At 46.4% G+C, this 12,404-nt stretch overlaps 1 protein-coding gene across 1 annotated transcript; it reads left to right on the plus strand.

Moving 5' to 3' along the window:
• The first annotated feature begins 201 nt into the window (after positions 1-201).
• Positions 202-8,510, plus strand: LOC307124560 (polymeric immunoglobulin receptor-like). Its single transcript, XM_079813879.1, has 8 exons — positions 202-369; positions 506-823; positions 1,043-1,354; positions 1,442-1,765; positions 2,289-2,474; positions 6,962-7,057; positions 7,630-7,673; positions 7,764-8,510. Exons 1-8 carry the CDS (start codon positions 330-332, stop codon positions 8,109-8,111), a joined length of 1,668 nt encoding a protein of 555 aa, XP_079670005.1. The 5' UTR covers positions 202-329; the 3' UTR covers positions 8,112-8,510.
• The last annotated feature ends 3,894 nt before the right edge of the window (positions 8,511-12,404 follow it).

Raw genomic sequence — 12,404 nt, forward strand, 5'->3', positions numbered from 1 at the left:
GATGCAGTTTTACCTGTAGTCCCTAGCATCCGCATAGCAACACCCTAACAACCACTCAGAGTACCCTAGGAATGGCATTCACACACTTGGTTCGTGATTCAGAGTTTCATAGAGTAATAAAGTGCTTGTTAACCCTCTCTCTCTCTCTCTCTCTCTCTCTCTCTCTCTCTCTCTCTCTCAGAGGAAGTGCGCATCTCTGTCACATTCAACACTTCATGTTAAACATGTAACAGGAAAAAAACACTCAAACCTGCTCTGAACACACAGCGAGAGCTTCAGAAGAACTGAATCTCCGGACAACAGAGAAGATCCTTTAATAAGAGAGAAGAATGAAGATCATCTGGACTTTCACTCTGCTGATGATTCCTGGTAAGAGTCTGAACTCAGAAGAACCAGAACAGAGATTAAATAATGAACACAAGTCTTTATCCATAACTAATGACCTTTGACATGAATCTCCCTTCAGTGTGTATTAGTGTTGTGTTAAGATGCTGGTTTGTTGTAGGTGTCGTGAGCTCTATGGAAGTGACCGGATATTCAGGAGGCGGAGTCAGGATCTCATGCAAATATAAAAAAAAACATACAGATAGTGAAAAGTATTTTTGTAAAGGAACGTGGCTACAGTGCAAAGATCAAATCAAGACTAATGTGAAAAATAAATGGGTTGAGAATGATAGATTCTCTCTGTATGACAACACAAGTTCAGCCGTCTTCAGAGTGACCATCAGAGATCTGAGTGAAGAGGATTCTGGGATGTACTATTGTGGAACTGGAAAGCTTGGACTGAATTCCTCCACTGAAGTGAATCTGAAGGTTATAACCGGTGAGTAACTGAGACAACATCACGATACTCAACACTGACTGGAATTACTGCCGTTCAATCGTCTAACTCATAACTCACGCCATCAATAACCTTTTCATCTCCTGATGGAAGAGTTACACTCTTTTACAGACTTGAGTTCATGAATGTTGTAGCAAAGTGAAGATAAATGTGTTTATATTGAGAACAAAATGACAAATGATCTGTGTTTGTGTTGAACAGATCAGCCAATCAGGACCGTGAGAGGATATTCAGGAGGAAACGTCATCATAAACTTCAAATATGAGAAGAAACACAAGAACCGTGAGAAATTAATCTGTAAATCTGGAGAATGTTTTCCTGTAATAAACACTAGCAGAGCCGCAGAATGGACACATGACAGACGATTCTCCGTTCATGAGGACGGATCTGCAGGGCTCTTCCGTGTGTTTATCAGAGAGCTGAAAGAGAACGACTCTGGAGAATATAAGATTATAGTCAAAGTTTCTAAAGACTACAGTTTCTTCTCTGAGTTTAGCCTGAACATTAAGAAGGGTGAGCCGCTTTCAGTCATTATGAGGTGAATCCATGAATATATCTGGTCATTCTAACATTACTGCTCTTTATTTGGATCTGAAACAGATGATTGTGTGAAGAGCATCAGTCTATCAGCGGCTGCAGGAGGATCTGTGAACATCAACTGCAAATACCCACAATCCCACAGCAGTGATGTGAAGTTTCTCTGCCGGAGATCTGGAGCTGATCTCTGTGCTGAAGAGTCGTCTGTGACAAAGAAAAAGAACTGGATCCGTAAGGGAAAGATCCAGCTGTATGATGACAGAGAAGAGTGGCTCCTGAAGGGAAGCATCAGTCATGTGACTGAACAACATTCAGAATACTGGTGTGGAGTTCAGTCTGATGGAGGACACAAGAGCTTCATCACACGAGTCCTGGTCAACCTCACAGGTGCGGATGCTTTTCTCACTGATATTAATCATAAGGCAGTATAACATCTCTTCAGCAGATCACTGTGTGTTATTTATCAGGATGCTTGAAGCTGATTCTATAAGCAGGTTTAACCACAGGGTTATTTTTTAATTTAGATGTTCTGTCTGTTTAACAACAAAACCACAAACTGCAGTTCGTATGATTGTCATTCTACAGGACTGAGCTCTGGGTGCAGTTTTACCTGTAGTACAGGTGTGGTCATCTGTTCTTTTACCACACTTGTACTATAGTTAACTGTTGTTTAAGGGTGCTCATCAGTGACACTGCTGGACTGTATTATTCAGTGTGAAACCACAGGCGTTATTTACAGAAACTCAAACTAACAGTTTCTGTGTCTTAGCAACTTGAATTCTGGGTAATGAATGTGTGAAAGCCATCAGTAACATGTCTCTTCACAATTAGAGAATGATGTCAAGTTCTGGGTGTGAACATTTTTTTATTTAGAATTTTTTTTGTTTCATTTTTATATCCAAATTCTCAGAGACATCATCATCACCACCACAACCATCATCATCATCATCATCATCACCACCATCATCATCATCATCATCATCATCATTATCATCCTCATCATCACCACCATCATCATCATCAGCTTCTTCTCCTTCACCGTTCACAGGTGTTTCCGGAACTTCTACATCACCGCCGTCTCCGAACACACCCTCAGGTGATCTTGAACTGAAATACAAACATGTGATCAGTGGGTGGAGCTTATGAGGAGGCATATATTACATTTGATACATCTTAAATAGTTAATATGTATAAAAATAAATAGTAATAATAACCCAATCATTCTCGATTGCATACTGAGTTGAATCTGCATTTTGGTGGTTCGTTATGGAATGCCAAAACTCCCGAAAAAATTAATAAATACATAAATAAATATAAAAAAGTAACATAAATAAATTGTAATGATTCCACTGAGGTGAGTGTATATGAACCCAAGTGCAGTTTATTATTTAAACAAAACGTGAACAAATACAAAAAATAGACTAGATTGATCTTAAATAGGAACATGAAATAAACATAAACCTGGACTAAGCATGGACTCACCAACAGAGGTACAGGGAACTGGGAACCGTGGCCGGGAGTGTTATACCCCCCCAAAAAATGTCTGGGGACTTAGCCATGGCAAATATGATGCATAGCAAATATGGCAAATATGATGCATAGAGGCTCTGGTGTGTAATAAACCCGTCTCCGGCGTGTTGCCTCCGATCCTTCGAATATTCCGATCTATTATGACCTCTGACCTGTAAAGTTTCCAGAATAATAATCATACGCTGTTTGTTAATTGGCCAGAGGAGAACTGGCACCCCGACTGAGCCTGGTTTCTCCAAGGTTTATTTTCCTCCATTCTGCTCCTGATGGGGTTTTGGTTTCCTTGCCACTGTTGCCACTGGCTTGGCGTGCTCAATTGGGGACACTACATTTTTCAACTAAATATCCAAATAAATCTAATTATTAAACTAAATTAACCATATAAACTAAATTACTGATCTAATTACTGATCTAAAGCCCACACTGTCACTGTTCATGATAATTGAAATGAACTGATGACATCACCATTTTCTCCAGAATAGCTAGACGGCTGAATAAAATTATGCTGCATTATTTACCTGTTTAACACTGTAATGCTGCTTTGAAACAGTCTGCATTGTAAAAACCGCTATATAAATAAAGTTGACTTGACTTGATTTGGTGTGGCGGCCGTAATGGCTGAGGGCTCAAAAGTGGCAGCCGAGGGCTCTGGCTCAGCAACCATCTTGGCCGAAGGCTCTGGCTCAACGGCCATCTTGGCTGAGGGCTCAGCGGCCATCTTGGCCGAGGGCTCTGGCTCAGCGGCCATCTTGGTCGAGGGCTCTGGCTCAGCGGCCATCTTGGCTGAGGGCTCAGCGGCCATCTTAGTCGAGGGCTCTGGCTCAGTGGCCGTTTTGGCTGAGGGCTCAGCGGCCATCTTGGTCAAGGGCTCTGGCTCAGTGGCCATCTTGGCTGAGGGCTCAGCGGCCTTCTTGGTCGAGGGCTCTGGCTCAGTGGCCATCTTGGTCAAGGGCTATGGCTCAGTGGCCATCTTGGCTGAGGGCTCAGCGGCCATCTTGGTCAAGGGCTATGGCTCAGTGGCCATCTTGGCTGAGGGCTCAGCGGCCATCTTGGTCGAGGGCTCTGGCTCAGTGGCCATCTTGGCTGAGGGCTCAGCTGCCATCTTGGTTGAGGGCTCTGGCTCAGCGGCCATATTGGCTGAGGGCTCAGTGGCCATCTTGGCCGAAGGCTCTGGCTCAACGGCCATCTTGGCTGAGGGCTCAGCGGCCATCTTGGATGAGGGCTCTGGCTCAGCGGCCATCTTGGCTGAGGGCTCAGCGGCCATCTTGGTCGAGGGCTCTGGCTCACCGTCCATCTTGGCTGAGGGCTCAGCGGCCATCTTGCCTGAGGGCTCTGGCTCAGAGGCCATCTTGGTCGAGGGCTCTGGCTCAGCGGCCATCTTGGCTGAGGGCTCAGCGGCCATCTTGGTCGAGGGCTCTGGCTCAGTGGCCGTTTTGGCTGAGGGCTCAGCGGCCATCTTGGTCGAGGGCTCTGGCTCAGCGGCTATCTTGGTCAAGGGCTCTGGCTCAGTGGCCATCTTGGCTGAGGGCTCAGCGGCCTTCTTGATCGAGGGCTCTGGCTCAGCGGCCATCTTGGTCGAGGGCTCTGGCTCAGCGGCTATCTTGGTCAAGGGCTCTGGCTCAGTGGCCATCTTGGCTGAGGGCTCAGCGGCCTTCTTGATCGAGGGCTCTGGCTCAGTGGCCATCTTGGCTGAGGGCTCAGCGGCCTTCTTGATCGAGGGCTCTGGCTCAGCGGCCATCTTGGTCGAGGGCTCTGGCTCAGTGGCCATCTTGGTCAAGGGCTATGGCTCAGTGGCCATCTTGGCTGAGGGCTCAGCGGCCATCTTTGTCGAGGGCTCTGGCTCAGTGGCCATCTTGGCTGAGGGCTCAGCTGCCATCTTGGTTGAGGGCTCTGGCTCAGCGGCCATATTGGCTGAGGGCTCAGCGGCCATCTTTGTCGAGGGCTCTGGCTCAGTGGCCGTCTTGGCTGAGGGCTCAGCTGCCATCTTGGTTGAGGGCTCTGGCTCAGCGGCCATATTGGCTGAGGGCTCAGTGGCCATCTTGGCCGAAGGCTCTGGCTCAACGGCCATCTTGGCTGAGGGCTCAGCGGCCATCTTGGATGAGGGCTCTGGCTCAGCGGCCATCTTGGCTGAGGGCTCAGCGGCCATCTTGGTCGAGGGCTCTGGCTCATGGTCCATCTTGGCTGAGGGCTCAGCGGCCATCTTGCCTGAGGGCTCTGGCTCAGAGGCCATCTTGGTCGAGGGCTCTGGCTCAGCGGCCATCTTGGCTGAGGGCTCAGCGGCCATCTTGGTCGAGGGCTCTGGCTCAGTGGCCGTTTTGGCTGAGAGCTCAGCGGCCATCTTGGCCGAAGGCTCTGGCTCAACGGCCATCTTGGCTGAGGGCTCAGGCGCCATCTTGGTCGAGGGCTCTGGCTCAGCGGCCATCTTGGCTGAGGGCTCAGCGGCCATCTTGGCTGAGGGATCAGCGGCCATCTTGCCTGAGGGCTCTGGCTCAGCGGCCATCTTGGCCGAGGGCTCTGGCTCAGCGGCCATCTTGGGGGCTCTAGCTTGGTAGATACTGGAAAATTGCGGGTTCCTCTTCCACTGTCCCCACAGAACAAGAGAATCCACTCAGTAATAATGCAAGGTCAATATATTCCACTAGGAAAAATAGGTTTTCCCTCCAGGCATCTGGGAATGAATGGGTTTATTCAAACCCAATTGAAAAATGTCTTTTAGCACCCACAAAAACAAAGAGTCCACAAAAATCTTCTACATAATCCTCTGCGGTGCGATTGCCTTGACAGAGACGCAAGAGACGAACTGCTGGGGTCATTTAATCGGTCATGTATTCTGTAACGATTCCTCTGAGGCATGTTTATATGAACCCAAGTGCAGTTTATTATTTAAACAAAACGTGAACAAATACAAAATTAAGACTAGACTTGATCTTGAATAGAAACATGAAATAAACATAAAACTGTACTAAGCATGGACTCACCAACAGAGGTACAGGGAACAATACATGATGAACTAACAAGACAAACATGAGGACTAAAGCTGCGCTCATGCCATGTCTCTCTCTCTCCGGAGTTTTGAGATGACAACACGTAAATTTCTATTCGGAGCTGTTCACATCATCGGACTGGGAATTATGCGTTTCTATGGCAACACTATCAACATGAATCTACAGCGGTCACGGGGTACAAGTAGGAGCTCTAAAATTCCCATCTTACAAGCTGTTATTACAAGCTCCACGAGGACGTGAACGCTTTTTACAAGTTGAAATCTTGTAAGTATGGTAATTAAAACATGGCATGAACACATCATATTTATACAGAGACTAGGGAAACACATGACTATGACAACCAATGAACAACCAGAACTCATAACCACATGACAAGACAATGAACCAATCAGAACATGACGGACCTGGGCCTTGGTGCACTGGTTTCTGGGCCACGGTTGGCATGGGATCTGCCTCCGTGGCCGGGAGTGTTATACCCCCCAATAAAATGTTGGTGACCATGGCGAATTTGATGCATAGCGGCTCTGGTGTGGCGGCCGTAATGGCTGAGGGCTCAAACGTGGCAGCCAAGGGCTCTGACTCAGCAGCCATCTTGGCCGAAGGCACTGGCTAAGCGGCCATCTTGGCCAAGGGCTCAGGCTCGGCGGCCATCTTGGGGGCTCTAGCTTGGTAGTTACTGGGAAATATCGGGGTTCCTCTTCCACTGTCCCTACAGTACAAGAGAATCCACTCAGTAATAATGCAAGTTCAATATATTCCACTAGGGAAAAATGGGTTTTACCTCCAGGCATCTGGGAATGAATGGGTTCATCCAAACCTAATTGAAATGTCTTTGAGCGCCACATCATTAAAGTCCACCAAGTAACAGAGTCCACAAAAATCTTCTACATAATCCTCTGCAGCGCGATTGATTAAGTGTCTTAGCCATGGTGCTAACCCTGAAGATCCAGTATCATGTCTGGTCAGCCCTCCTCCAGCTCCGCCCATGATCTGATCTGATGTTTATCTCACAGTGATCAGACTCTGATTATTCCTCTTGTGTTTTCAGACTCTTCTCTGATCATCTCTCTGGTTCTGCTTCTTCCTGTTCTGATCATCGCTGGACTCTTGTTACTGTTTCTCTGTAAGAAGCGTCAGTCTCCAGGTAAAACTCACTCTGAACTCCTTCAGATGCAGAAACTCTCCATTTATACTGAGTTTAAAGCAACACACAGACTTTTTGTGTCTTTATCTTATTCGCTGTATCCCCCAGAGTTAGAGAAGTCCATACACACCATTCTCATCTCCGTGCCATAACTCTGTCTGACGCACACACCGCTAGCCTAGCTTAGCACAAAGACTGGAGGTAAATGGCTCCAGCTAGCCTAGCTTAGCACAAAGACTGGAAGTACCGTTTACCTCCAGTCTTTGTGCTAAGCTAGGCTAGCGGTGTGTGTGTCAGACAGAGTTATGGCACGGAGATGAGAATGGTGTGTATGGATTGATCTAACTCTGGGGGATGCAGCGAAAAAGATAAAGACACAAAAAGTCGGTGTGTTCCTTTAAAGCAGAGAGATCTCTTGATCTGTTCTCCCACTTTCTGACGCCACCTATAGGCTGCAACGAGACATGAGCAAAATACAGACATTGATGATGTGTGAAAACATTACACAAGACATCAGAGTTGAATTGAGACGTACAGTAATGTAATTCATTTAGGATGCTTGTTTTTGACAGGCGCTGATTCGTCATCTCACACTGGACCAGGCAAACATGAAGTGGTGAGTCCAGTTACTGATTTTTATTCATAATGATATTAATGTCTAATGACGATCTTCAGAGCTGTAAATAATCCCTCTGTCTCTGCTCAGGTTTCTCACACTGGCTGTGATTACGAGGAGATTAAAGCCCCTCACAAACCATTACCCACAAACCCCTCTGATTCCTCTGACTTCCTATACGCCACTGCCCAATTACCCACAAACCCCTCTGATTCCTCTGACTTCCTACACGCCACTGCCCAATTACCCGCAAACCCCTCTGACTGCATTTACGCTACGGTTCAGAAAGCCGCTGGAGACTCTCAGTGCTGCATCGCTTCAGCTGAGGATCTGAATTACGCAGTGGTGAATTTCCACAAGCAGTCGGACGGTCCTGCTGGAGTCAGGAATAATCCGGATTACAGTGAATACGCTGCTGTCAATCATCTCTCGTCTTGAGAATATCAATGAGTTTGTGTTCGTCTTCTTCAGTGATGCTCCTTTGCCTTATATTTTAGGATCTGTGGACATGAGAGAGCCACTGGCTTTTGTGCCAAGGAAAAAATTAAATGTTAGCGTGACAGCGTTTCTTCATGAAGATGATTCCTCGATGTCTGGTAATTGTGTACTTTAATGCCATCCCATTCTCAATCCGTAGGTTTTTTTTATAGGGAGCTCTAACAGCTTCAGCTCTTCTGGGAAGGCTTTCCTCAAGGTTTAGGAGTGTGTTTATGGGGATTCTTCATTTGTGATGTTGGACGAGAAGGCCTGGCTCTCAGTCTCCGCTCTAATCCGAATATTGCATTTTAATAATTGCCTCATCGACACGGCATCCTCAATAAACCCGTCTCCAACATGATAACTCTGATATTTCGATTATTCCTATTTAATAATTATTTAAACGACACGGCATCCTCAATTAGGGATGTCCCCGATCAGGTTTTTTTGCCCTCGAGTCCGAGTCCGGGTTTGAGTATCTACCGATACCGAGTCCCGATCCGATACTTCTATAATATAAGTATATACTTCTATATGTTAGTGGGCAGGAGATTATCTGTCATACCTCCTCTCTCCTTTTTTCATCATTCTCTCATTTCTATAAGCCTCCTCATTTACATCACTCTTTCTTTTTGTCTCCTTCTCTTGCCCTGTCTCTTCCCCTCCTAAAACTGAGCTCTGGTTGATAGTCTTTTCATTGTTTAACATTTTATATATTAAAACAGCTGTCAAATATGATATGTTTAGTTTGACTACTTGCATCTCGCACCGTTTACTGAAGTGTGTTACTCACACAGCAGCTTCTGCGTATAAAGCCTGCATACTTTAATCTGATCTCAAATATTTTGATATAGATGAGAAGATATCCTTGCAGCATTAAAGTAGTGTTAATACTCTTTTAGGCAATTATTTCGCAACATTTATTACATGTAACACTTTGTTGCCCTTGACTGTTCTAGTTGCTTCTATTGCTCTCATTTGTAAGTCACTTTGGATAAAAGTGTCTACTAAATGACTAAATGTATTATACAGCTCGTAAAAATACAGAGGTCCAGACCTCATATCTTTCTACGGCCATCATGTAGGCAGACTAGTTTACCTCAACATTTCAGTTTACATGGTCGGAGCTCTTCAGTCTTGTTCAGCTAGTTTCTCCACAGAGCCTTTACTGTACACATGATGTTGCGCTTGTATCAAATTCAAACGGATAAAGCGACTGCCTGGTGCTCGTAACTCGTTATCACTTCAATAGAGCGGCAAAATCTGTTGATGCGCTCGCGGTTTAATCAGGTGATGCCGTTTCTTCACCTGGCTTTTGATGCTTGTTCCCAATCCCATGCATTTGCAGCACTCGAGTAAATAACAGCACTTAATATGTGGGGGCGTGGTGGGGTTTGGCGAGCGGCGATCCAGGAAAAGTTTAGGTTCTCCCGATCGACTGTCAATCATTTCCTCGGCCAATCACGGAACCCCTCTGTGCTCGGGCCCTGGGGATTCAGCCCCAGCTAGCCCTTATGTTAATCCAGCCCTGTACATATATACATCCGATTCCGATCGAGTCTCAAACCACGTAATCAGGCCCGATTTCCGATCACATGATCGGATCAGGACATCCCTATCCTCAATAAACCCGTCCACGGCGTGTTGCCTCCGATCTTTCGAATATTCCAATCTATTATGACCTCTGACCTGTAAAGTTGACAGAATAATAATCATACGCTGTTTGTTAATTGGCCAGAGGAGAACTGCCCCCCCGACTGAGCCTGGTTTCTCCCAAGGTTTATTTTCCTCCATTCTGCTCCTGATGGGGTTTTGGTTTCCTTGCCACTGTTGCCTCTGGCTTGGCTTGCTCAGTTGGGGACACTCAATTTTTCAACTAAATATCCAAATAAATCTAATTATTAAACTAAATTAACCATATAAACTAAACTACTGCTCTTATTACTGATGAATTGCCCACACTGTCACTGTATGATTATTGAAATTAACTGATGACATCACCGTTTTCTCCAGAACGGTTGAATAAAATTCTGTTGCATGATTTTCCTGTTTAACACTGTGAATCTGCTCTGAAACAATCTGCATTGTTAAAAGCGCTATATAAATAAAGTTGACTTGACTTGACTAGAAGCGTGATTGGTCACTCAGAGAACAGATCTCCACTGCTCTAAAGTCCAGTGGCGGCGCGCTTTACCCCACTGCATCCCACGCTTTGGTGATGTAAGGCTTGGATGAGCTGCTCCGCCATGGAAACCCATTCCATGAAGCTCTACAAACTGTTCTTGAGCTCATCTGAAGGCCACAGAAGTTTGTAGGTCTGGAGCTCTTGACTCTGCAGAAAGTTGGCCACTTCTGTGACCCTCAGCATGCGCTGACCCCGCTCTGTGACCCTCAGCATGTGCTGACCCCGCTCTGTGACCCTCAGCATGTGCTGACCCCGCTCTGTGACCCTCAGCATGCGCTGACCCCGCTCTGTGACCCTCAGCATGCGCTGACCCCGCTCTGTGGCCCTCAGCATGAGCTGACCCCGCTCTGTGACCCTCAGCATGTGCTGACCCCGCTCTGTGACCCTCAGCATGCGCTGACCCCGCTCTGTGACCCTCAGCATGCGCTGACCCCGCTCTGTGACCCTCAGCATGCGCTTACCCCGCTCTGTGGCCCTCAGCATGAGCTGACCCCGCTCTGTGACCCTCAGCATGTGCTGACCCCGCTCTGTGACCCTCAGCATGTGCTGACCCCGCTCTGTGACCCTCAGTATGCGCTGACCCCGCTCTGTGACCCTCAGCATGTGCTGACCCCGCTCTGTGACCCTCAGCATGCGCTGACCCCACTCTGTGACCCTCAGCATGCGCTTACCCCGCTCTGTGACCCTCAGCATGTGCTGACCCCGCTCTGTGACCCTCAGCATGCGCTGACCCCGCTCTGTGACCCTCAGCATGCGCTTACCCCGCTCTGTGACCCTCAGCATGTGCTGACCCCGCTCTGTGACCCTCAGCATGCGCTGACCCCGCTCTGTGACCCTCAGCATGCGCTTACCCCGCTCTGTGACCCTCAGCATGTGCTGACCCCGCTCTGTGACCCTCAGCATGTGCTGACCCCGCTCTGTGACCCTCAGTATGCGCTGACCCCGCTCTGTGACCCTCAGCATGCGCTTACCCCGCTCTGTGATTGGCTGAGTTGCTGTTGTTCCCAATCGCTTCCACTTTGTTATAATCCCACTAATAGTTGAGCGTGGAATATTTAGTAGTGAGGAAATGTCCCGAATGGACTTATTGCGCAGGTGGCCACCGATCACGGTACCATATATATTAGGGCTGTCAAAATTGCTCAAAAATGACGTTTGAATATTCCCTCTAAAAAAAGCACGAATATTCGAACTATTCGAACATCTGGGCATTGCGCATTTTATCAATGACGCGCATTACGTCAATAACAGGACAAATTAATACAAAGAGACATAACTACTTATATAGGTAGTCTATTTAAGTTTAAACATATTTGACAACGTATTACCTACACAAAAACAAGTAAATCAACTAATGGCTAAGACCGCAGACCTCACTCTCTCTCGCGCTCACGCTCTCTGAATAACGGTTTAAATGAACAAACACATTTTGAGAGCTGATCAAGAGTTTTGTGCAAGCAATTTAAAGCTACACTGTGTAACTTTTTTAGTCTATTCTTAGCTAAAAACACTTAGTTCTTTCAAAAATATATGTGCTCATTAATGTATATTTACTTCTTTAAAGTAATAAAGTATTCTCGTAAGTTTATAATATGCCATTGAAAATACATAAGGTAATGGAATCTAACGGTGGTCGCCATGTTGCTCCTCCATCTTGAAAGTACATTAGCCAAAGAGGGACATACCCATAAATTCAAGCTTCGCCTTTCGCGTTTTAACCGGCTTTAACACTCGATGGCACTGTACAAAATTCTCTGCCTCGCGCATGTGCGCGTCAACTTGTTCAGACTTGTCTGGTGCATGTGCAGAGAGTTTTCATCTCAGCGGCTCCAGTAACAGAGTTATACAGAGTTTTCCTGGCTTGTTTATTCCTCAAAAGTCTGTTTTTCCTTGTGTGGTATTTCTGTGCGTTAATAACTCCGGAAGTAATAATAGTTATTGTCATTGTAGATGTGTTTCAGAGTGTGTCATCGCGTAATTCAGTTGATGTCACCTCAGAAGTATTTTTTTGTCAACATACAATAGCGTAATGCTCACCTATTTGAATAATCATTCAGTTATTTTGTTAT

Source organism: Gobio gobio (genome assembly GCF_949357685.1).
Source record: "Gobio gobio genome assembly, chromosome: 4".
NCBI lineage: Eukaryota > Metazoa > Chordata > Actinopteri > Cypriniformes > Gobionidae > Gobio > Gobio gobio.